This window comes from Lepisma saccharinum, chromosome 9 (genome assembly GCF_977018435.1).
Source record: "Lepisma saccharinum chromosome 9, izLepSacc3.1, whole genome shotgun sequence".
NCBI classification, from domain to species: Eukaryota; Metazoa; Arthropoda; class Insecta; order Zygentoma; family Lepismatidae; genus Lepisma; species Lepisma saccharinum.
Genome location: NC_139237.1, coordinates 20,042,010 through 20,068,083, shown reverse-complemented (window position 1 = coordinate 20,068,083; position 26,074 = coordinate 20,042,010). Strand labels below are relative to the sequence as shown.

The 26,074-nt window shown below is 39.6% G+C and overlaps 1 protein-coding gene across 1 annotated transcript; it reads right to left on the bottom strand.

Annotated features, from left to right (window-relative positions):
- Positions 1-24,011: 24,011 nt before the first annotated feature.
- Positions 24,012-24,761, bottom strand: LOC145992341 (uncharacterized). Its single transcript, XM_083128725.1, has one exon. It carries the CDS (start codon positions 24,759-24,761, stop codon positions 24,012-24,014), a length of 750 nt encoding a protein of 249 aa, XP_082984851.1.
- Between the last annotated feature and the right edge of the window lie 1,313 nt (positions 24,762-26,074).

The window sequence follows — 26,074 nt, the reverse complement described above, 5'->3', positions numbered from 1 at the left end:
GATTGAACCGGAAGTTATCGTGTAAGGTTTGTCGACTTCCAATTCCTGAATTTTTACATACTCGACTGACAAATTTAGCATTTGTTTTAATGCTTGGAGATCGCTCATTTTTTCAGTTGTCAGAGTGTTAGAGAGAAATTTAATTGCTTTTTTTTCACGATGTGTGTTATTTATATATACCGAAGATTATTTTTTTACGATGTGTGTTATTTATATATCAAGTTTTTTTTTTTTTACGGTATGTTATTTATATACCCCACCCCAATTTTTGTTTCGTGTTCATGGCGATGGTGGTACCCAGTGCGGCGACCCGTTCACCCAGCGATGCGTCTCTGCTCACGAACCTTTCGAAAGCTGCATGTTCCAATTTTTTGTCTGCTTCGTGACGTGCATCCAGATCCGTCTGCGTGGTGTTGTAGGCGATGTCGTGATCTTTGCATGCCGCGTCCAACGGATTCACACCCTTGTCTCCTCTCTCCAATCTTTTCTCGAGTTTGGTACCCGGCCCGCAGTACTGGTAGCCAGGTAAATGCATCTCGAAAGGTAACTTGTTGATGATGTCGTTCACGAGTCCCTTTCCTTCGGCCACGTTCCAAAATTTCGGAGGCAGCGTGTTGATGATTTTGATCAGGTAACCTATACCCTTGTCGTCGTTCACGATGAAGTTGGAAAGTTTCGTGCTGATCATGTCCACGATGCCAACCTTCTCGTTGTAGAAATTACGGTTGCCTGCATTCTCTTCGCCGGCTATCACCAACAATCGGTCCACGAGTTTCCTAACGTCGTCCACCCAAACGAATTCTTTGGGTAACGTGTTGTAGCGTTTGACGCCGCTGCCTGTTTTGACCTGGTTCCAAATCGGTTTGATGAGATTCCTGTACTTCTCGCCGCTGCTCGATTTCACCCTATTCTGCGAGGCGTCGTTGTTCTGGTACAAGGCATCCGTCATGATCAGAATTTCCTTGTAACTTTGGTAATCTTCGTCGGTGTAATCTTTCGGCTGCTTTTTGGCGACGAGTTCCCACAGTCCCACCGTACCCGGATACCTGTTCCAACTATCCTTGTCGCCTAAATTGACTTTAATGTCGTTGCCTTCGAAGGTCACCTTCGATTTCCCAATCTTCCACACCACACCGCCGCCTTCGCTGGTTTCCATGCTGGGATACAATCCGAACACTTCATCCTTGTCGAATTTCCCCGTGCTCAGGTAGTCTCGTGCCAAAGGTCCCAACTCGATTTTATCCGAAGACGTGCTGCCTATGGCTCGACGTCGTGCCGGTGCATCCTTCAGTTCGAACGGTGTCGAAGGAATGCTCGAAATAGGTGTGGGTACGGCGTAACTTTTAGCTGCGAGCGGTACGAGTTCATTAATCAAATTTTTATTTTGTTCCGTGACACTTTTAATTTCTTTACCTAGACTGCTGATGGCATCGATCACGGGTTGATCCTGACGTTTCTTCTCTTCGTAGAATCCGCGATTCTCGGATTTCCAACCTTTGAAGCGTTTCGCGAGGTAATCGCGAAGCTTGAGATTTTCGTCTTCGATTTTTCGTTTCGTCATGACGTTATTTATATACGTCGTTTCTCACAACGTTGCAACGTTTAGAAAATCGTTGATTTTGTTTCTGTATTTTCCGTCGTTGGGTTTTCTCGTCATGTCGATCGTCGCGAATCCGAAATCGTCACCGTTCCAGCAAGTAGAGCAGCCTTCCGAAAATTGATTGTAGTTCATGTCTCCGCCTACGTAGTCATCGTACGCGTGCTTGAGGTTGGTGTGATCTTGACGAAACAAACATATGAAATTGGCGTTGTCGCGCACTAACTGTTTTGGAATTTTGGAAAACGTTTGAGCTAGGTAAAAACAATCCATTTCTTTGTGACGACCTTGCGTGAAAAAGTTGCGAATTTCATTTTGATTTTCCAGGATGGCGTCGTCGAACACAACGACTGAATTTTCACGACAATCGTCGAGTGGTTTTATTTCCGAGGCGAATGTTGCAATGTCCAGACCATCGTACAGTTTCATCAGTTGCTGGTATTTGGATTGCTCCAAACTTTTCGAGAACACGTACAGGTGCCTGTTCTTCCAATCCAACCAATTCGGTGCGAGGAGAAAATTGTCCACGAGCAGTGTTGTTTTCCCACACCCCGAAGGACCTACGATCAGACAGCGGATGCTGTCGGGAAGCAACTCGCCGTTCTTTTTTTTTCTCGTTTGACTTTCTAGATCCGGTAGACGCTTCACCACGTTCCACGTACTCACAAGATCACTTCGTTCGCGTCGATCCAACTCTTTTCTGGAAGTCCCAGCCATTTGACAAACAGTTTGTCACCTTTCCTACGCAATACTTTCTCGATGAGGTACGTGTCAGGGTGTTTCGTTTTAGAGAGTTCCTCTTCGTAAAATCTTCCTTTCAAAATCTCGCCGCTACTATCTTTTATTATATACGTGTGTCGGTTTCCGGGTAGAACTCGAACCACCGTAAAGAGTTCCGTGCTCCAATTTTTTGTGAACCCCTTCTCGAAGGTGCGTTTGAATTTGCTGATCCTCACCCGGTCTCCAATTTTGTATTTAGCTTTTTTTGTCGTGGGCGTGTACTTTGGACAGTAAACTGTAGAAATTAAACGCTGCTCGTCAGACTTGGTAACGTCAGCTGGCTTCATGCCTATTGTTCTGTGTGCCGTTTCATTATAGGTGTCGACGAGTTCCGGCAGGATGTCGACCCATTTGTAATTTCCCCGAAGCGTGAATCGTTTCCACATGTGTGTTTTCAAGATTCGATTGAATCTTTCCACGATACTGGCTTTGATGTGACTGAAGGTCGAATAATGTCGAATCTTGTGTTTTTGAATAAACTTTTGGAATACGGCGTTGTAAAATTCTTTACCGTTGTCCGTTTGCAGAAACCGTGGTCGTCTGCCGCCGCTTTCGGAAAAATTAATTTGAATGCTTCCGTGACGCACGTTCCCGTTTTCGCCTTCAAAGGTAGAGCCCATGCGAATTTCGAAAACGTGTCTATGACGGTGAGGAGGTACTTGTTGCCCTTGTTCAATTTATGCACGTTTTTCAAATTGCCGCTGCTCATCTCCACGAGGTCACTTTGCCAGAGGTCGTCGATACCCTTGGTTACCACAGCCAAACGTTCGTAGTTGCGGCGTGCAGGTTTATGCAATTCTTCGACGATGGCTTGCCTAGACATTTTTTTAGAGATTACGTTTCAAGAGAAGAACAAGCGTGATGGGATTCAAAGAGGGTGGTACTTCGCTCGTGTTTTGAATGATCAGCTTATCGCCCGCACTCACGTCGAAAACGGTGAGATCTTCGTCTTCGTGTATTTCATATATGTTGCGCGTTTCGTTCCAACGTGCCAGAGGAATGTTTCCTGCTTTCTGGACACCACGATTCGATATCAAAGTCATGGTGGGAACGCTAGCTTTTCTACCGTGAGACCAGTACGAAAATTCGTTTATCTGAATCGTGCCATCGAGGAGAAACTTGTAGTACGGATGATAAGGATGCAACATGTACAGTTTGTTACCTTCGACGAACGTGGAGATTCTCTGCTGATTGGGAATGCTGTTGATTTCGATGGCTTGCAGAAAATGCAGTTTAGCGAATTTAGTGTCGACGCCAAGCAGATTACAGTGAACTTGTCCGAGTTTATTTTCGATGGGCAGCAAATGCTCGACTATGGCATCCGTTACGGCAGAAAACGACGGTTTGATTTTCACTTCCACGTTCAACTGCTTGTAGTTTTCGTTGAGTTCTTGCAACTTGGCACCGAAAGAGGCCAGCGTCGATTCCTGCGTGGATTCCAGCACTCCGACTTGATCTCTGATGTTGACGACGATGTTCTGAAGGTTCTCGACTTGATTCAATTTCGAGCTCTTCTCGGTAAGATCGTTCACGATGCTTCGCATCTCTGTAAACTGCGTGTGAAGGTCGGCGACGCTCTGGGAAGTGGGCAGCGTCGACACCAGCGAACTAATTTCGTCTCGAATCTGTTCCACGTTCGCCGTTTCCGTTTCCAGTCGTTTCAGCATTCGAGATATGTTTCTTTTCAAAGCGTGCAATTCTTTGGAGGTGGGGAGATTGGCCACTTTACTCTCGAGATCGCTCAATGAATTTTTGATGTCGCTCGATTCGGATAGTGCCGTCACCGCCGTTTTCAATTTTTCCAAATCTTCGCTCGAAGGCACGCTCGTCCGTAACGATTCCAAGTCACCCTGTATGTTGTCCAGTACGTGATGAAAATGAGCGAGATTCGTTTCGACGTTCAAATTTTCTAAATATTCGATCTTCTGCTGAACCGTGCTTAACGTGTCTTGAATGCTCGTCAACGCTCTCGCTTCAGCGTGAATATTTTTAATTTCTTCGTTGATCAATTCCAAGGACGCCTGAAGCGTAGCGATGGTGGTTTGAATGTGTTCGAAATCTTGATAAGCCTCCAATTGAATTTTTATGTTCGCGACGCTTTTACCGATGACCTGCAGTTCGTCCGACGATGGTAGGTTCGTCATTGTATCTTCCAAAGTCTGCAACTTGGATTTAATTTCTTCCAACGTGCCGGTGAATTCTTCTTGTAATTTGGAAACAACGACATGCAAGCGTTCTGCATCTATATCGTTCACCACAGTTTGAAGTTCAGAGATATTCTTTTCTATTGCGGAAGTTCGTTCTTCGATTTCGAGTTTCAATTTTTCCAAATCTTCATTTTTCGATTGAAATTGTTGTAATTTGGCCAAATCATTTTGAAGCGAATCCACGCTCAACTGTATATTTTGAACGCTGTCGTAAGAAGGTACGTCGACATAATTTTTTATGAGCGTCTTCAGTTCGGAATCGATTTTCAGAATGGGGTCGAGACATTGCGTTTGGAGGGTAGCGATTTCCGACTCTAAACTTTTGTTTAAGGTCTCCTGCAAAGCAATCAAATCGGTCCTCAACTTCTTAACTCGAATGTCCAACATGAGAATCTCTTCTGCGTGGTCTACACGCTTGGTGTTGCCGAAAATGTCGTTAGGCATTTTTGGTTAACGGTTATTTATAATAGGATAGACGATTCGTAATTCTACAAAAAGAGGAATGAGTTTGTCGTAATCTCCGAGAAGTTCCATGTAAAGGTAATCTCCTGCAGAAACATCGTACGTAATGTTAGAAAGCATCTTGTCGTGCTTGATTCGAAAAATATTCTTGCCGGTAGAAATTTTGATTTCGCCTGCGTTTTCCGGATTCACGGTGATTTGAAGTTTCCCGTCGATTGGAATTTCGTAGAAATGTAAATTGTTATTAAAAACATAAAACATCTTGCCCACATCGTCATTCAGTTTCGTCCAAATGCTGTTGAGGTGAATGATCAACAGACCGTTGAGTTTAGGTAACACGGAAGGTAAGACTTCATGATCTGGTATGGTTTCCATAATGATCTGTTTTTTGAAACCGAACAAATTCATAGGCATGCTGGTTATTTATTCTCACAACGTTGCAACGTTTAGAAAGTCGTTGATTTTGTTTCTGTATTTTCCGTCGTTGGGTTTCCTCGTCACGTCGATCGTCGCGAATCCGAAATCGTCACTGTTCCAGCAAGAAGAGCAGCGTTCCGAAAATTGATTGATCAACAGACCGTTGAGTTTAGATAACATGGAAGGTAGAAATTCATGATCTGCCGTGCGGTGTACAGTCTCCATTGTTTGCTTTCGGAAACCAAAGTGATTCATTGTCCTTGCTAGTTATTTATTGTGTATGTGAGATAGTTAATTTTTTTTTATTTTAGTTATAGTTATTTAAGTTCATTTTTTTTTCATTTGCATTGCCTACAATTTTTACTAATTTCTAAACGATAGTGTCCCCAAGGCAACGTGTGGATTCCACAAGACAAAATACATATTTTATCGTCATGCGGATCTAATGCTACTTTCCTAACTTTGTTTGTTGTAATCACGTGGTCTACACTTTGGATTCTTTGTTCTATGCTTAGTATCGTCGATTGTGAGTAAAGGCAATCGATGTAATCGTGGAAGGTGAGTTTGTTCTCCACCGTATTTTTGCCCACACCTTTTGCTTTCTTCGTGACGCTACTCTCTGTTCTCATGGCATACATCTTCGAACGCAAACCCGCGAACTCGACAATAATATCACCGTTACATTCATCTTTCAGTTTACCTAGGACTTTTTTGTTGAGGGATGGAATTCCAAATCTGTTGGGTTGAGGGTACGCAGAAGTATCGAAATACTCAAGCATGGAAGGATTTTTTATGTCTTTGTATAGGTTAGGTGTTTGTATGCTGTAAATGAAGCTGTCGGTGTCTGTGTACAAAAGTGATATTTTATCATTGTAGAAGGGTTTCATCACGTCATAATGAAATTCGAACATGTAAAGTTTCGACAAGTCGAGAACCGTTGCGCCAACGTAAATTGGTTTTCTGAATTTCATCAATTTTATATGTAGATTGAAAAGTGCTAAATTCTCGTTGTAAATTTTTCTCGACTTGAATCTAGGATCGGCTATCCACTTCCGACATTTATTCTTATCGGAAATTAATTTCACGTCTACGTGCTTTCTAACATTCTCCATGGTCTTTCCGTACACCGCATTGTTCATTAATTTAAAAAAATCCTTGTCTAAATCGGAAGTGGCAGCTGTTCTATGTTGTGTATTAGTTTCTATGTAAGGTCTTAACCACGTGGAATGTTTAAACTTTAGTATTCTTCTAACATTTACTATCTGAACACCCTTCCCAATCAAAAACCGGAGATTCTTGTAGTGGACGACGTATCTCTGTTTAGGGTCCAATGTTAACAAAAGCTTGTCTTGAACTGAGTCGGGTGGACATTTGATTTCGGGAGTCGGAGGCAAATCCGAAAACGTGTCGTGCAGGTGGTCGGAGAATTGGAGATCTACCTCTGCGAAGAAAGCACACTCGCTATCGTCGAAATAAATAATGTCTATCGAAGTGGGATCTAACCATTCGAATCCCCCGTAAGGAAGTTTCTGAACCATGGCATGTCCGTAGAGATTATTAACGTCGGCGTAGAAGATGTAATTCGATGCTCGATTTGAATCGTAATCTTCTTTCATGTGTACGTTATTAGCTTTTGCATGTCTCTGTACGCATTGCACCATTCCACCTCATATCCCTCTTTCGATGAATAGCAACATGTCAACGTTCGATATCAGTTCCAGCTTGACCTTTGTCTGGAATAACATTGCCGACCATGCTAATCCCGGTAGACTGTAGAAATACGCTGGATCTAATTTGTAAATATTCGTTGCCGTTTTCCTGAATGCTTGAAAAACATCCGCGAGTATCGTCACGTCTAATTTTAAGTATGCGTCGTGGTAGTCTCCGAGTGTCCTACATTCTAATTTCTCCCACATGAGTTGCGCGTGTTGGTATTCTTCGTCCGTGATTCCTTTCTCTCTGAGTCTGCTGTAAAATTTTCTTGGAAGTGGAAGAGCGTCGTCGTTAAATTTAGAACCATCACTAACATATTCGTAAGGATAAACCCCTTTACGTCTAACGAGTTCTATGTCTACGTTGGGAAAACTAGCTCTTGTTATTTTAAATTGATCGTCGGTGAGTTTGTTCGCTAAAGCATCCAGACTTGCAGAGAGAAATCTATACGAATCCAGGAAGCGCATCTCGATTGTATTTTTCGTTCCCGGAATCGACACTTGCTTGCTGAGACTAATGTAGCGTTCTTCATTCTCGGCCAAGACACCTATACGTTTCGGATCGTAGCCAAGATGTCTCACCAGGTGGTGAAAATCATATCCGCTTCCGTTGTGAAAGAATATGGGGATGAATTTAGGTTTCTGGATTTTAAGATTGCACGTGTTGCAAATTCCACCTATGTAGTTTCCGCTGAAATGATCGTGGTGGAATATTTTTTTGTTCTCATCAGTGAAACTTTGATCACATACCGGACACACCTCAGTGGAATTGTAATTTTGAAGTTCATTTTCAGTTAAAGGTGCCATCGGTTTTGATGTAAGCAGTACGCTACCAATTACCTCAACCTCCTCCACCATTTTTTCCAGGAAGTGTTCGATTACATTTGGCCCGCGGTATATATATGCTTCATTTATTTTATCACGTCGCACAACAACATAGCCAAAACTATTAGGTTGATGAAGCTGGTACGGCGTTGTGGAGGAAATTTCAGGATCCGGTTCGCAGTAGGAGAGTGGTTTGAGAAACGCCTCGAAATCTGCAACGATGATTGCAGGATGTTCTAACAATGCCTTGTGCATTTTGAATTCTTCGACTTCGTTCGTTTCGGGCATCAACATTCTAGCCGGTCTGTTGTCACCGCAATAAATTTTATGTTCGGCAAGTTTCTCGATAGCAATTTGACGTCCGGTGTAATTTTGATAATCGAGTTGTTTTCGATCGTCGAACGTGGTTAGGCATCTCGGGCAAACTTCGATGCAATGTTCATGCTTGGTTGTTTGACTTTTGACCAAACGTGATAGTGAACGAATTAGCGTGTAGTGATGAACATCCTCGTTTGAAATTAGAAGAAGATTAATCACACGAGCATCGTCATCGTCGATATCGCTTATCCTGACGGGGTGCACGAGATATTTATCTGACGTGAAGGAATATACATTAATAGCGATGCGTTTTCCGGCACGATTTTCGAACTTTGTTATATCCGACAATGTCACCGGGTATTCGATGCCAGACATTACACTTTCAAACTCGGACTCGTATTGTTTGTAATTAGAAACCTGTTCTGGATGATTTGACCAATAAATCGGATGAAGTTCAGCCAATATACACCAGAGAAAACACTTGTTATCGCTGTTCTGTATATTTAACACAGCCCTCTTGTGTTGAATGTTCGGTGGAAGAGGAACGTAGCTAGAAGCGCGAAGAGGCAAGAATCGGTTCACGTAAACGGTTAACGTGTGAGGACTTCCACACAAAGACCATCCCGACCCTTTAGCCTCGAAATCGTCATGTTTCTTAACCAGCTCATTGGTAACTTTATAATAGAAGTTGTCCAAATTTTCGACGTCCGCCAAATAAAGAGTCTGGTTTTTTGTACGATGATAAAAAATACTCGTTGTGCCATCAACTTTCTCGTATTCAGAAAACAGAACAACGTATACTTTTATAGAGTTGTTTTCAAGTTTATCTTTCAAAATATTTAGTACAGATGTTTTCGTTTCATCCAAGAAACTAAGGATGTCACGGCCTGGTTCTGACTTAATTGAAAAATCCTGGAGTTGATCGTTAAATGCAGATCTAATTGGTTTGCGTTCATTAGATAATTTAATTTGCTTGGAAGTGGAAGCTTCCGTTTCTGAATTATCGATTTTCCTTTTCGATGTTCCTTGTTCGGTCGATGGTTTGCAAATTTTGAGATGTTTACTTAAATTTGTAATGCTGATCATCTTTCCGCATCGAGCACAGGGCTTAGAAGGTAACGAACGATTAATTCTCGAACCTGTTTCGCTACATCTTGCCCTGTGTACCGATAAATTGTTCCTTGAGATTAGCTTCCCACAAGTAACACATTCAGTTTTATCATTTTTACGATTGAAACTGGTGGTGGATGCCATTGCTTTCTCCAAAATCACAGAAATCAAAAAGTCTAGTATATAGCGACACAATTTTCAGGTATGTTATTTTATATAGAATTTCTTGGAGTGATTACAAAACTCAAAAATTCAATCTACTGTAAATAGAATTTCAGGTATGTTATTTATATAGAATTTCTTGTGTGCGAATACAAAAACTCAAGAATTCAATCTACTGTAAATACAATTTTCAGGTATGTTATTTTATATAGAATTTCTTGGGGTAATTACAAAACTCAAAAAATGAATCTACTGTGAATATAATTTTCAGGTATGTTATTTTATATAGAATTTTCTCGGGGGCGAATACAAAACTCAAAATCCGAGACAGTCCAGTTTAACGTGTTCATATTTGAAAAAAAATTGCAAAATACCCCAACAACGTTTCAGCTACTAGGACCTCATTACCATGAGCCTAATCCTAGTAAGTCACATACACACCTGTTCTTCGTATCGCATATGCTAGTAAGTCAGATGACATATTGGGAGAATCACATTTCCCCCAATGATCCCACCACAACAAACGTCGCACATGCTAGAAGCGTCACATCAAGCTTCAGGTATGCATCGTGGTAATCACCGAAAGTTCGGCAACCCAACTCGACCCACATAGACTGAGCATGCTTGTACTCCTCGTCGGTAATACCTGAACCTCTCAACTGGCTGTAGAACTTATCCTGGGGAGGCAGCAACTCTTCTTCGAACTTGGAAGGGTCTGTGACGTATTCGTAGGGGCAGACCCCTTTACGTCTGATGAGTGCGACATCTAAGTTTGGGAAACTTGATGTAGTAATGGCTAGTTGGTCGTCTCTGAGCTTCCCAGCAAGAGCATCGAGGCTTGCCTGGAGGAACCTCAGAGAGTCGAGGAACCGAAGCTCGATGCTGTTGCTTGAGTTGGGGATCGGCACCCACTTGCTGATGCTAATATAACGCTCCTCGTTCTGCGCCAGGACATTGATTCTCGCATTGTCGTACCCTAGATGTGTAACCAAGTGATGGAAATCATATCCCGAGCCATTGTGAAAAAAGACCGGTATTTCATCAGACGGTTTCTTATACTTGCAGCATAGCACGGCATAGAATTTAGTGGAGTATGTAGCCAATGCATCGTTGAGGATGGATATTATCTTAGCTCGCTCGCTCTCCAGAAAACTACGCACATCGCAGAAGCTGTCTGATGTTATGTTAAAGTCTTCTAATAAATGCTCAAACGCAATTCGGTCTGCTTTCTTCGTCAGCTTGACGCATTTGGTAGGTGGCGATGCATCGAGGGAGGTTACTTCTACCTTTCGCTTGGAAGGTTGCGGTAGTGATGTTCCAGTGCTCTTGTAAATAAGCTGGTATCGCTTGAAATAATCAATAGAAAAATTGTTTCCATACTTAGAGCACAATTTGGTCGCACATATTCGCTTTCCCGGCACACAAGTACGACAGTGCCTTTTGAAAATTTTTACTTGACACAGTAATTTGGCACGTAGGGCAATTTTTTTCAGAACGCATAATGCAGAGATTTTTGGGGGGTATGTTATTTAATACCAAATGCTGTGCAATGCAAAATATAATTGCTCACTTTTTTTTAACTATTTTCTATGACCTTACTTTGGGTTTTTTTTTCGCCAAATTATATGCTTCTAGTCTCCTATACAATACAATATACGTACAATATATTGTCAACGGTATTATATTTGAGCGGGCCGCTTGTCACCTAAACACTACAGCTCACAGGTCGGGAAAATCTGACATGAAAGCAGATAATACGCTTATGCCTTATTTATATATAATTTTCACGGGGCGTACAATATTGTCAACGGTATTATATTTGAGCGCGTCGCTTGTCACCTAAACACTACAGCTCACAGGTCGGGAAAATCTGACATGAAAGCAGATAATACGCTTATGCCTTATTTATATATAATTTTCACGGGGCGTACAATATTGTCAACGGTATTATATTTGAGCGCGTCGCTTGTCGCCTAAACACTACAGCTCACAGGTCGGGAAAATCTGACATGAAAGCAGATAATACGCTTATGCCTTATTTATATATAATTTTCACGGGGCGTACAATATTGTCAACGGTATTATATTTGAGCGCGTCGCTTGTCACCTAAACACTACAGCTCACAGGTCGGGAAAATCTGACATGAAAGCAGATAATACGCTTATGCCTTATTTATATATAATTTTCACGGGGCGTACAATATTGTCAACGGTATTATATTTGAGCGAGCCGCTTGTCACCTAAACACTACAGCTCACAGGTCGGGAAAATCTGACATGAAAGCAGATAATACGCTTATGCCTTATTTATATATAATTTTCACGGGGCGTACAATATTGTCAACGGTATTATATTTGAGCGCGTCGCTTGTCACCTAAACACTACAGCTCACAGGTCGGGAAAATCTGACATGAAAGCAGATAATACGCTTATGCCTTATTTATATATAATTTTCACGGGGCGTACAATATTGTCAACGGTATTATATTTGAGCGAGCCGCTTGTCGCCTAAACACTACAGCTCACAGGTCGGGAAAATCTGACATGAAAGCAGATAATACGCTTATGCCTTATTTATATATAATTTTCACGGGGCGTACAATATTGTCAACGGTATTATATTTGAGCGAGCCGCTTGTCGCCTAAACACTACAGCTCACAGGTCGGGAAAATCTGACATGAAAGCAGATAATACACTTATGCCTTATTTATATATAATTTTCACGGGGCGTACAATATTGTCAACGGTATTATATTTGAGCGCGTCGCTTGTCGCCTAAACACTACAGCTCACAGGTCGGGAAAATCTGACATGAAAGCAGATAATACGCTTATGCCTTATTTATATATAATTTTCACGGGGCGTACAATATTGTTAAGAGCGTTAGTTTTTGTAGAGCTCTCTTTTTCCATCTTTCCTCTATACAGTGAAGCTGTAGAAGACGCAATTAGCTAACCTAGCATACAACATACCTTCCTAATTAATATGGATATTGTCACACATTCCTCTTATTTTATACTGTTGTAAATAGAAAAAATTATGTACGGTAAATGTTTTGTATATTATAGGAAAAAAATGCAAAATATCCCCCAATTTTAATTCGAATTTTATCGAATTTTTACATATTTCCACGCCACCACATATTGTCCTATTTGCTTCTTTTACTTGCCTTGCTTAATTAACTCTCGCTAATTAGCATTTTTTTGGAAGAAGTCAACTAGAACAACATATGGCGGTATGAGAAATATGTAAATTAAAGAACATTTTAGCAATATATGGGCCCTAGCAATTAGCTTTCTCGACTAAGAGTACTCCATCAAACATCTTCTGCTGATCGTATTACTAAACGAGGACTTTTAAAATTTTTGGGTGTTGAAAAAGTTTGACCCTACTTTTTTATTTCTATTGTTTGCTAATAGATGGCGCTAATAGTACCCCCTCCCCTCCCCTCTCCCCTCTTCTCCTCTGCTGTATGACAAATAGCACAAACATAAAAATCAAGATTTTGGAGAGCAAAACATAAAATTTGCATGCATCTGATGTCGAACCAGGAACTTTTATCTTTCGGGGAGTCAACATTATTTTTTTACTCAGTCGTCATATAACATAAACACACGCAAATATTCACATGTGCTTTTTATTATTTTGTGTTCGGTAAGTACAAGTATATTCTTACATAAATTATTGTTTAATTTAATAAATTGTAAACTCGAAGCCTGCTAAACTAACACTCCTTCTGTATTTCATTAAACTATTGAAAGCGAATGTTGCGTGCATGCGGAAATAACACAGAAAAAAAAGCGGATGGAAGCAATTTAAAATCAGTAGAGCAAGGTCAGTATTACGAGAGCGTAAAAACACGTGTTTTCATTCAACTTCGAAAAATAAGAATAAATGTGTGCATACAGAACACATATGCTTTCTTTTCACAGTTGTAAAATCATATAAATTGTGCATGAAGTAAGTTACGGGAAGGCTCTTTTTTTTATGTCTGTGTATATGTTGTACAATTAGGTACAAGTATTGTACAATTAGGTACAAATTGTTGTACAATTATTTTCCCCAGTTGCCCAGTTGGAGTTGGGGGGGGGCATAACACTGGTATTATTTGTAATCACAGTGCTTACTCATGTATTTTGTTTAATATTTTATTTCAAATTCACTGTCAGAAACTAGTGTTGTTAGTTTCTGCATGTAGGTTTATTTACTCTGTTGGTTGTCACTGTTAAGTTTTTAGTATTCGTACAGCATAAAAAGCTATAACCCCCCTCTCAAAATATATACATTGTATACGCCAAGATGCCCAATAGCCTGGCAACACATCATGAAAAAACATGCCAAGAAGACCCAGTGGGTTTATAAGTCAGTGCTGCCAATTCCTATTTGTAGGTTAGCTTAGCCAGTGAAAGATCATATAGTAGAATTTTTGTAGAGTGGGTGTTTGCGAGTTCCACGATGCCTTGCCCGAGGATACCCTATGCAGTGTCATCCTAATTGCAGAGAAGTCCTTCGCCTACGACGTGAAGAACGAGAGGGTCACAGAGCAGTTTTAAAATTCATAAAAAATTGCCACATACTAAAAATCAACATCCAACACATTTTAGGTTATATAAAATTTGTGAAAACCTTATAATACTAAAATATTAAAACAAACAGAGTCCCTTGTAGGTTACTTCGGTGCGTAAATAAAAAAATGATAGGTTAAGTTATATCACTTAGGATCGTAAAAAAAATTAAAAAATCGTAAAAAAAAAAGATAGGTTAAGTTGTATCACGTAAGATCGTGATATACCTACCAAGTATAAATGGAAAAAATGAGTGCAGTGAAAATTTGTACTAAAACATCGCTAAACGCTATAACATCGACAAAAAATTGTCAAAATATGTCAAAAACTTATATTCGATTGATAAAAAAAAAATACCTACAAAATATGATCCTCAAATGATGACGTTCAAACAGTGCATAAATAAAAAAATGATAGGTTAAGTTATATCACTTAGGATCGTAAAAAAAATTAAATAATCGTAAAAAAAAGGATAGGTTAAGTTGTATCACGTAAGATCATAATATACCTACCAAGTACGAGTGGGGGAAAAATGAGTATAGTGAAAATTGTACTAAAAACATTGCTAAACGCTAAAACATCGACAAAAAATTGTCAAAATATGTCAAAAAGTGATATTCAATTGGTAAAAAAAGAGGATACCTACTAAGTACTGCGTTGAAACGCCCAATATACACTACTAGTAATGCATTTTATTTGATCGCAAGGTCCCCACGCTAATAATGTTTCATAAACTGCTGGAGCAACTGCTTCTCCTGTCCTAGAAGCAAGTTCTGGCTATGCAAGTTGCTGAACTATACTCTTACCTGACACTAGAATTGGATGACGATCTACAGTTTCATGTCCACAAATATATTAGACCAGTTTTCCGTCCCAGTGAATAGTAAGTGTTACTAATATTTCAATAACTCTCTATAATTGATTTTCCAAGATTCCAAAATATTGTTTCTGCAGTCCATTACTGGTTATGTGGACAATTGTTTTGGCATATGGAAGGGAACAAACAGGAAGCTCGATATTTTTGCAAAAGAAATACAAGATGAGGAAAGATGGATATTATTGGAATTCGAAATAAAAGAAGACAAGTTAAGCCACCTAGATATATTGATGAAAAGGAAGAGAGGATAAATAAATGAATGCGCTTGGCATCAGAAGAAGTGTGCAGCAGGGTTATTCTGCCACAAAAGAAGTGATGTAAGAGAGGTTTTGATTGATTGATTGATTTAGTTTATTTTACTTCGCGTTTTGTGCCTCTCGGCTAATTTGCGAAGATGGGGATGAGTGATGAAATGATGAAATGGATGAAAATGGACATTCACAAACAACCATACCCGACCGGGATTCGAAAACGGGACCCTTGGCGTCGCAGCGCGATGTGCTAACCACTCGGCCACAGGGTCGGGCATGTAAGAGAGGTGACAAAAATACAATTTATAAAGAATATGGAGGACAGAATCAAGAAAATATGCACGAGAGAATGTGAAAAAGAAAGCAAAATAAATAGTCTATGAAAAAAAATTGAAAAGAATGGCTAGGAGAAGAAAGAATAGACTGGACATAAACAGAAGAAGGAAGAGAAGTGGCAGGGGAGAATTTGAAGAGAAAGAAAAAGAGGAAGGGAAAGAGAAAGAGAGGAGGTTTTGGAATAAAGATTAAGGGGAAGACCACACAAAAGGTATGCAAAGTGCTTAGGAAAGCGGGCACTAAAACTTACAGGAAGGGAGGGAGAAGCATCTTCAGATTAGCGAAGAATGCAGACAAGAAAAAGAAAACAGAGAAGAGGAAGGGATCATCTACGAAGTGAAATGTAAAGAATGTCAGTGTGTGTGCATAGGAGAAACGAAAAAAGAGGCTGAAAGGCAGGTTGAAACAACATAGGGTTGATGTACGACTTAAGAGAGAGAGAAATTCGATATTTAAACACACGAGAGAAACAGGACATGACATAGAGTGGGATGAGGCTAAGCAGATATGAAGGGAGAAGAGATTACTAGTGAGAAAATGGAAGGAGGCCAAGGAAAACAGAAGAAAGTGAAGAAGACACAATGAACTGGAATGGGGGACTGAAGTCAAACAAAGAATGGAAGAAGATGTTAGAAAGAGTGGAAATGACAAGAGAGATAGAGGACAGAAGAGGGAAGAAGAATGAAGAAAAAAGATCGTGAGATATAGAGTCCAATCACATTCCAGATGGATTTAAATATTTTTAGCCTTTTATTTGAAAGTACAGTTGACAAGGGAAACCACCAGCTAGAATGTTCTAGAACAACTCAACTTTCTAATAGTCTGGAGGGGAGTAATGTTGGTGTATGTATATCGTCCTATTTTTGTACCTTGTTACATTTGTACTTGGTTGAGAGTCTTAAGAAGACCTTGCTGTAAGGTTGAAACATTACTTTTAGATTATGTTTTATAATAAAATAAATTACTGCCTTGGTCAGCATATTGAGTTTTTCATATCATGGTATCAAAGCTTAATGGTGTTATAATTAGTAGTTAGTTTTCCGGCTATTGGCTTAAATCACTTTAAGCACTGACTTTTACCTCGTTAGAGCAGATTCTGTCTACTGTCTAGCCTCTTTTCTCGTTCTGTGAGACAATGGACATCAAGTTACACATACATATCTTCCATCACGTCTCCAGTTCATGTTCACCACAGTCATCATTCTCTATTAGGTGACAAAATAATTCTGTTTTGCAGATAAGTGGACGATTGTTTTGGCATATGGAAGGGAACGAAGAGGCAGCTCGACATCATTGCCAAAGAAATACAAGATGAAGGAAGAGCGATATTATTGGATCTCGAAATACAAGAAGGAGACAAGTGAAGCTACCTAGGTATATTAATGAAAAGGAAGAGAGGACAAAAAGTGAAACCGCTTGGCATCAGAAGAAGTGTGCAGCAGTGGTATTCTGCCACAAAAGAGGTGATGTAAGTGAGCTGACAAAAATGAATTTTATAAAGAATATGGAGAACAGAATCAAGAAAATATGCACGAGAGAATGTGAAAAAGATAGCAAAATAACTAACTAACTAACTTACTCCCTAGCCTTTTTAAACCCGAAGGTTCATGGCTGCAGCAACACAGGCCTTCCAACTTTCCCTATCTTGAGCAAGTTCTATATACTCTTTTCCATCCCTACCGATTTCCCTTAGGTTCATCTCAACGTTGTTCCTCCATCTTCGTCTTGGCCTCCCTACAGGTATCTTACAATCAGGTTTCCCAACAAGAATCCTGTAAACTCCTCTTTCCTCTCCCATTCGTGCCACATGGCCTGCCCACCTAAGTCTTCTTGATTTAATTATTCTAATAATATCTGGACATGCATACAAATTATGTAGTTCTAAATTATGTAACCTTCTCCACTCACCTGTCTCCTCATCCCTTTTAGGTCCAAAGATTTTCCTAAGGATCTTATTTTCAAATACTCTCAATTTATGTTCCTCTTTCAATGTAAGGGACCAAGTTTCACATCCATATAATCTTATAGGCAAAATTACTGTTTTGTATATTTTAACTTTTAGTTTCTTAGATATTAATCGAGAAGACGAAAGTTTATGAAGAGAGAAGTAACATGCATTTCCTGAATTAAGCCTACTTTTTATTTCCTCTTTAATATAATTTTCATTTGTTAATATTACTCCTAAGTATTTGAATTTGGAAACTGGTTCAAACGAGTTGTTATCAATAATTAGATTTTGATTATTACCTAACACTTGGTTTCGGCCTGTAAGCATATATTTAGTTTTCTCTTTGTTAACTTCCAAACCTATCTCTTTAGCAGTTTTGAAAAATATTTTAGCATTATTCTTAATTGTATTCACATCATCCCCCAGTAAGTCTACATCATCTGCATATGCTAACAACTGAGTCACACCATTTAATTTTAGTCTTTTTTAGTTTCTTTTACCTTCCTTACAGCATATTCTAAGGCAAAATTAAAGAGCAATGGAGATAATGCATCTCCTTGTTTTAACCCATCATGAATTGTAAATTTGTCAGACATATTAATACCCACACGAATTTTACTTTTTGTTTCACTGGTGCATATTTTTATCATATTAACAAGCTTCTTAGGTATTCCAAACTCTACTAATATATTATATAATTTATCTCTTTTGACCGAATCATATGCTTTTTTGAAATCAATGAATAGCTGATAGACATTTTGATTATATTCCCACTTTTTTTCAAGTGTCTGTCTGTTGTGAAAAATTTGATCTGTAGTTGATCTGTTACGTTTAAATCCACATTGATAATCACCTATAATTTCATTAGCATATGGGGTTAGTCTTGTTAAAAGAATGTTAGATAATATTTTATATGTTGTTGAGAGTAAAGAAATTCCACGGTAATTATTGCAGTTCATTTTATCACCTTTTTTAAACACAGGAACAATTATGGATTCTTTCCACTGTTGAGGGATTTCTTCTTTATTCCATATTAAACAAATTAATTTATGAATTTGACATATTAATGAATTTAAACCATATTTAATTAACTCAGCTGGTATTAAATCAATGCCAGGTGCTTTGTTATTCTTTAGTCTTTTAATAGCATCTTTAACTTCAGTCAAGTTAGGTTCTGGAACTAAAGGTTCTGCTGTGTGGACTTCATTTACTTCTGATTTATCTCCTACATGAACATTTAAAAGGTCATTAAAGTAGTTCTTCCATCTATTTAGAATATCGCTTGGGTCAGCTAGAAAATCACCGTCTTTATCTTTTATCAAGTTTACTTTAGGTTGCCACCCCTTTCTAAACTCGTTTACACCTTTATATAAATCTCTGATATTTTTATTTTTGCTGCTTGTTTCAATTTCGTTAATTTTGCTTTTCAAGTAATCTCTTTTTTTACTTCTAAACATGCGGTTAACTTGTCGTTTATTCTATTATAATTGTTTAGATTTGTATCATCAGAGTTATTTAACCACCTAAGTCTAGCCTGATTTCTTATTTCTATTAGATTATGACATTCAATATCAAACCATGGCTTACTTTTTCTCGGTTTATGGTATCCTATACTTTCTTTAGCTGCTGATTCTATTGCATTACGTATGTGCTCCCAATTCTTATTTACGTCTGTTTCATTTATATTTTCATCATCATTTAAATCCTGCAAAACATCAAATCTATTTGACAGTTTAATTTGGTAATCTTTCTTAATTCTTTTATCAGTAAACTTTCCTGTATCAAATTTTAGAACTTTTAGATTTTGTTGCTTATGATTTATCACTGAGAGTCTTTCTCTTAATTTAGCAATTACTAAATAATGGTCACTGGCACAGTCAGCACCTCTATGTGTACGAACGTCAATTATACTAGTATGCCTTCTCTTATCAATGAGAATATGATCTATCTGATTATGAGTTTTACCATCTGGAGAAAACCAGGTATATTTATGGATATCTTTATCTTTAAAAGTGGTACTTTTCACAATTAAATTCTTTGAGGTTGCAAAAGTAATCAATCTTATACCGTTATCATTACTTAATTCATGAAGACTTTCTTTACCAATCGTGGGTTTAAATGTATCTTATTTGCCAATCTGTGCATTACAGTTACCTAACAGAATTTTCATATCATACTGAGAAAATTTATCAAAGACCTGTTCTAACTCTGTATAAAAATCATCTTTAGTATTATCATCTTTATCTTCCGTTGGTGCATGTATGTTTATTAAAATAATTTTACACCACCTACCCTGTAAAACTGCATATGATATCCTATCATTAATAAATTCTACTGTTTTAAGAGCCGAGATAATTGTACTATTTATGAAAAAGCCTGTTCCAAAATTATGATTTTCAGTACCACCATAGAAACAAGTATAATTTTTAGTTTTACAATTCCCTTCTCCTGGCCACCTAACTTCCTGGACAGCTACTACATCTAATTTATACTTAACTATCTCATTAACTGTACACTGAAATGCCCCAGGCCGGTAAAGGCTCAGAACATTCCAGGTGCCTAATTTAATATCCTTATTCCTAACGTAGATTTTATCCTTAGTCCAGGGACCTCCCAAAGTAATCCCCACCCGGAGATCCGAACGGGGGACTATTTTACCTCCGGAATATAGCAAAATAAATAGCCTATGAAAACAGCGTGAAAAGAATGGCTTTAAGGAGGAGGATAGACTGGACATAAACAGAAAAAGGAAGAAAAGTGGCAGAGGAGAATTGGAAGAGAAAGAAAATGAGGAAGATAAAGAAAAAGAGAGGAGGTTTGGAATATGGAGTATGAGGAAGACCACAGAAAAGATATGTAAAGTGTTTAGGAAAGCGGGCACTAAAACGTACAGGAAGGGAGGGAGAAGCATCTTAAGATTAGCGAAGAATGCAAACAATTAAAAGAAGACTGAGAAGAAGAAGGGATTTTCTACGTAGTGAAATGTAAAGAATGTGAGTGTGTGTGCATAGGAGAAACGAAAAAGAGGCTGAAAGAAAGGTTGAAACAACATAGGGATAATGAACGAGTTAAGAGAGAGAGAAATGCGATATTTAAACACACGAGAAAAACAGCACATAACATCGAGTGGGGTGAAGCTAAGCAGACAGGAAGGAAGAAGAGATTACTAGTGAGAAATTGTAAGGAGGCCAAGGAAAACAGAAGAAAGGTGAAGAAGACAGAATGAACTGGAATGGGGGACTGATGTTAAACAAAGAATGGAAGGTGTTAGAAAGAGTTTAAAGGAAAAGAGAGATAGAGGAGAGAAGAAGGAAGAAGAATGAAAGAAAAAGATCGTGAGATAAAGAGTCCTATCACATTCTAGATTGATGTAAATATTTTTAGCCTTTTAGGTGAAAGTACAGTTGACAAGGGAAACCTACCAGCTAGAATGTGGCAACAAAACTTTCTAATAATCTGGAGGGGAGTAATGTTTGTGTATATATATATACACATCGTCCTGTCTTTGCACCTCGTTACATGTGCACTTGGTGCAGAGTCTGGAGAAGCCTATGCTATAAAGTGGAAATGTTGCGTTTAGTTTATGTTTTATAATAAAATAAATTACTGCCTTGGTCAGCATATTGAGTTTTTCATAACTTCTAATGAATGGCAAGAGTGTTAGTCTACAACTACTACTATTAGTACTACTATTACTACCAATGATAAAAATAATTAAAGCATTCTAAAATTACAGTAGTATTTATTATTATTTATATTATTATTATAATTATTATTATCATCATCATCGTCAAACACCATGATGATCAGTACATGTACTCATCAAGTTTGTTTGTTGTTGTTATTATTTGTTATTGCATTCATCATAATAACAACTCTAATTATTGTTGTGTAAATGGACGTGCATCAATGCGAGCACACACATACACAAACACACACACACACACACACACCCACCCACACACACACACACACATACGTGTAAACGTGGTCTTATAAGGCCCGAATGAGTGTACATATGTTGTTGGAACAACTATAATTTGATAAATTAGCATAATGAAGGTCATTTTAAAATGTCGAGACCATGCATGCGATTACAAATACCACCGTGGTTTTTGAAAATTATCATTTATGCAGTTTTCCTCACGAAAAAATGGTTACTATTCTTGTTGGAACCTGGTACCAATATCACCTGTCTAATTTACGTGTTGTAATTTTTAATACAATTGCATCCGTTGTGGGTACCAATCAATATTGCAAAACCCGTCCAACCAATCACAATTCTTGTAGGTCACATGATTTCCTCCTGTGTGTAAGCAGCTACGTTCCATACCGAATTGGGCAATAAGTTGTGAAACGCACTTTACAGCGTCGTATCTGTCTCGGTGCAGAGCATTCGGAAGGGGGAGGGGGAAAAGAAAGAGTTCCTTTCGCGGCGGAGTTAGGAAGGGATTAACTGCTCCGCAGTCAGTGGCGTACTTAAGGGGTTTATGCCCCACTGTGGAATTGAGAAAATAATCACATTTACCTTAATCGCTGACTCTTAATTTTTACTTTGCATACTTTTTTGTGTTGTTTGAAGATTTCAGAAATCAAAGCAGACTTGTGCGGCCTATCATGCCGCAACGGTGTGAACTTTATTGGCACGCTACCAAGCGAAACGCAATAGGTAACAAGCGACAAGAGATACGTATCGCTTGGAAGTGAACCCTCAGTAATCAATTCTACCTTTCGCATCGATGCGACAGGGAAAGCTGCACATGTCGCTTTCGGCTCGATGCATTAGGTTTGTCGCGCATTAGCGGTGAATTTCTTGCTTTAGATTGAAGTCGCCAGTGTTCATGGGCGTCCGGAAGGGGGGCTAAGGGGAGACGTGTCCCCCCTGGAAAATGAAAGTCAACCAAAAATTATATATTTCACACATATGATTTCATTTCAGCCACAATAAAATGTGTTAATTAATGCACGAACATGATAAATTCAAATTTCAGCAATGTTTTTTGAGGGAACATTGGGGAAATTGTGGCTTATTTGCCCCCCTGGAAAAAAATACCTTCCTTGCCCCTCCCTGGAAAAAATCCTGCTGACGTTCATGCCAGTGTTGCCTGTCGATTATCGTCTGCCACTTGTCGCTTCCATCTGAAGTTTCCTTGAAGGGGGTCAGGGGTAGAATTCTGACGGAGGCGACAAGCGACAGTGTGCTTCAACATCGACAAGAGACACGGGTCCCTTTTGTCTTGTAGACTAAAATATTCACAGCCCGTGCACGACAACAAGTGGAGGCGGCAGGATGCACAACATTGATAAAGTAGCCAGTTTGAGTGACACAACCAAGCGACATGGAATATTTGCAGCTTACCGTGCTGTATCAGTTCCAAACCTTGCATTGATTACCGAGGCTTGTCGCTTGTCGCTTTCGCTTCGGTCTGGAATCTGCTTAAACGGCATAAACGGCAGGCGACTAGCGACATGGAGATTTTATACCAAAGCGACAAGCGACAAGAGACATTATACCATTCAATATAAGGCAAAACATTCACCGCGCATGCGCGAACAAAAGTACGAAGCGACATGATGCACGGTATTAACAAAACTGGCCAATCAGAGCGACACGCAAGCTACAAGCGACACCTGCATCCTGTCGTGTCGCTTCTGTTCGAAAGGTTCAATTCATTACTGCTGGTTCGCTTCCAAAGGACACGTGTTGGTTGTCGCTTTCGTGTGAAATCTCCCTTACAAAGCAAATAAGCTGCAAACGGCAGACGACAAGTGACAGGCGACAAGCGACACGGATAATTCACACAGAAGCTACAAGCGGCAAGCGACACTAGAGTCGACGAGCGATATGAAAGCGGCTGACCTTGACAAGTCCGCGCAGAGAGAGAGGGAGATGCATTTCCGCTGTTGCCACCTACTCACCGTTCGAGGTTCTCGCCATTCTTTCAAAATAAAAAAAACAATGGCTTACATTCGAACAATTGTAAATTGCCGCTGCACGGCTATTATTGCAACAATCGATACCAATCCTGCACGAGTATTACCAGAAAGATTTAGACAATCGTATTGTGCTGTAAATTAAATGTGTAGAATCTTGAAAGTAAGTGAAAGAAATTAAATATTTTATTGACCATTATTATATAGAGAAAAAGTTCTCTTGCGAGCCGATTTTTATTAAATTAGATTTGAAATAACTTCCAGTGAGAAGGTTACAAAGAAAACTCCAAATTTTAAGTTCGTATAATATTTACAGCGATATGTTATTTGGTTACTGAGAAAACGAGAGAAGAACTTGATTCATTCTTTCGCGGCGCGGCAAAGGCAACTTCGTTTGCCGCAGATATCATGCGCCAGTCTTGTGCCACTCGCAATAACAAAACAACTGTCTGGCATGCATAACATGAACTGAAAATAAAAAATAAAATGCCATTTACTTACATAACGCTCATTCCGTACTGCTGTCAACCTCGTCACTTGATTCAAGTTCTTCGGAATCCGTGTCTTGCAAATTTATAATGACCTTCTCGATGACATCATCTCTGACTATTTCACGCTGGAAGTCATCTTCTTGTATTTTTTCTGCGTGAGCCACACAATCTGCCCACTCGGAAACACCTATTCTGTCTATTGCTTCGTGAGTCAGTTTCTGTACGTCGGCAATTTTGAAAGTCTTGTTCTTGTCGGCTACGTACCCCTTCACCTGGGCCCAAATCATTTCAATCGGCTTGTACTGACAATGATAAGGTGGGAGACGAACAACTCTGTGACCATATTCTCTTGCTATTATATCGATTTCGTAACTTTTGTGAGTTGGTGTATGATGTTTCACCAGCTGCAACAATTCTGCTCGGGTTTGCGTGCTTGTGTGGGGAATGTTCTTGTTACAGAGCCATGCCATAATATCCGCCTTCCTTGTATTCGAACAAGGCGTTTTATCCACTTGCAAGGAATGTATGCTCGCGTTGTCCATTACAATCACGGATTCGGGAGCGAGAAACGGCAAGAACTGCTCACAAAACCACTTTCGAAACACGGCAGACGTCATTTCTGAATGATAGTCAGTACTGTTTGTTTTGGAGCGGAAAACCAATTTACTTTGGGGCACAAAGCCTGTAGCAGATGAACCAGCATGACACACTATAAGACGAGCACCTTTTCCTAATGGCACCTTTAACCCACCAGAACCATCACTCATTCTCCAGCAGCTCGTCTTCGTGTGATTCTGGTTGACCCAGGTTTCATCTAAATAGTATATATTTGCAGTACCAGCTTTCCTGATTTCGTGCATGGTTCTGAGGAAGATCACTCTCGCAGCTACAACATCACCCCTCTCCATTAAAAAATTTCCTCCCGTCGTTGCCTTTCCTATATCTGAACCCCATGTTTTTCAAAATTTTTAACACTGACCACGTACTGCCTGCAAACCCGATAGCTTCCTTCAATTTAGCCCTAAGTTTCACTGCAGTAGGAAATTCGCCATTTGCGTACATATCAAATATAATATTACGCAATACCCCTTTATCAAAATCGTCCAAGTGCGTAACATTCTTTCGCCGATTACGACGTTTGCCAGGCGAGCGAAAAGAAACCGACCCTGTATCGCCGATCGACGACCTGGCTTCCTTCGCAATCGTCTGAACTGTACGCAGACCTATCCCACATGCAGCCGCTGTACGCTCCTGACATTTGGCAGCACTGCTCCCTGACGAACACGAGGCACTGTCTGCACTGCGAGATTCACTTTGGAAGAACTGATACACTTTGTACACCATATCTCGCGCTTGTTTGTGTAGAATACGACGCTTAGGTGTTTCTGTAGCCATCTTGCACACGTATATTGACAAATTTTTGTGATCACACTGAAGAAACACGAACAGTCACAACGAAAACCAAACCGATTCTTGCCGCTCGTAAAACAAAAGAACGACATCGCGCGTTTTGCACGGCAGTCTCCACCACCTCCTTTTGCTACTGCGCATCGAGGCTTGTTCAAGGTCAGCCGCTTTCATATGGCTCGTCGACTCTAGCACAGTTAGTTTAAATTCAAACATTCACCGCGCATGAGCTAACACGGTATTGGGAAAACTGCCTAATCAGAGCGACACATGCAACTTGTCCTGTCGCTTTCTAAATGCTGGTTTGCAAGTTAAGCGTGTCACGTGCCGCTCGCCTCTGAAAGCTACACCAAGCCATTGTTTTATTCAATTCTCCTCAAGGAAGGAAGAGAATGCTTATCAAATACAGTCTCCGTAGATCATTTGCGAAGCCACTCATTACATTTGAAACTATATTTTTTGTGCACATTCAGCGTGCACTATAATCTACTGAAGCGGCCCAAACGAATTATTCGCTGGAACCAGGATCTCACTTTCCTCATCGTTGTGAAGGGTCACTCGCAATAGAATTGTTACGATTTTATCTCTCCGGTTGAGAACAGAATTTGGAGACTATAGTCCACAAAAAAATTACTTCTGTTGGAGTTATTAGATTGGGGGAGGAGGGTGGTGC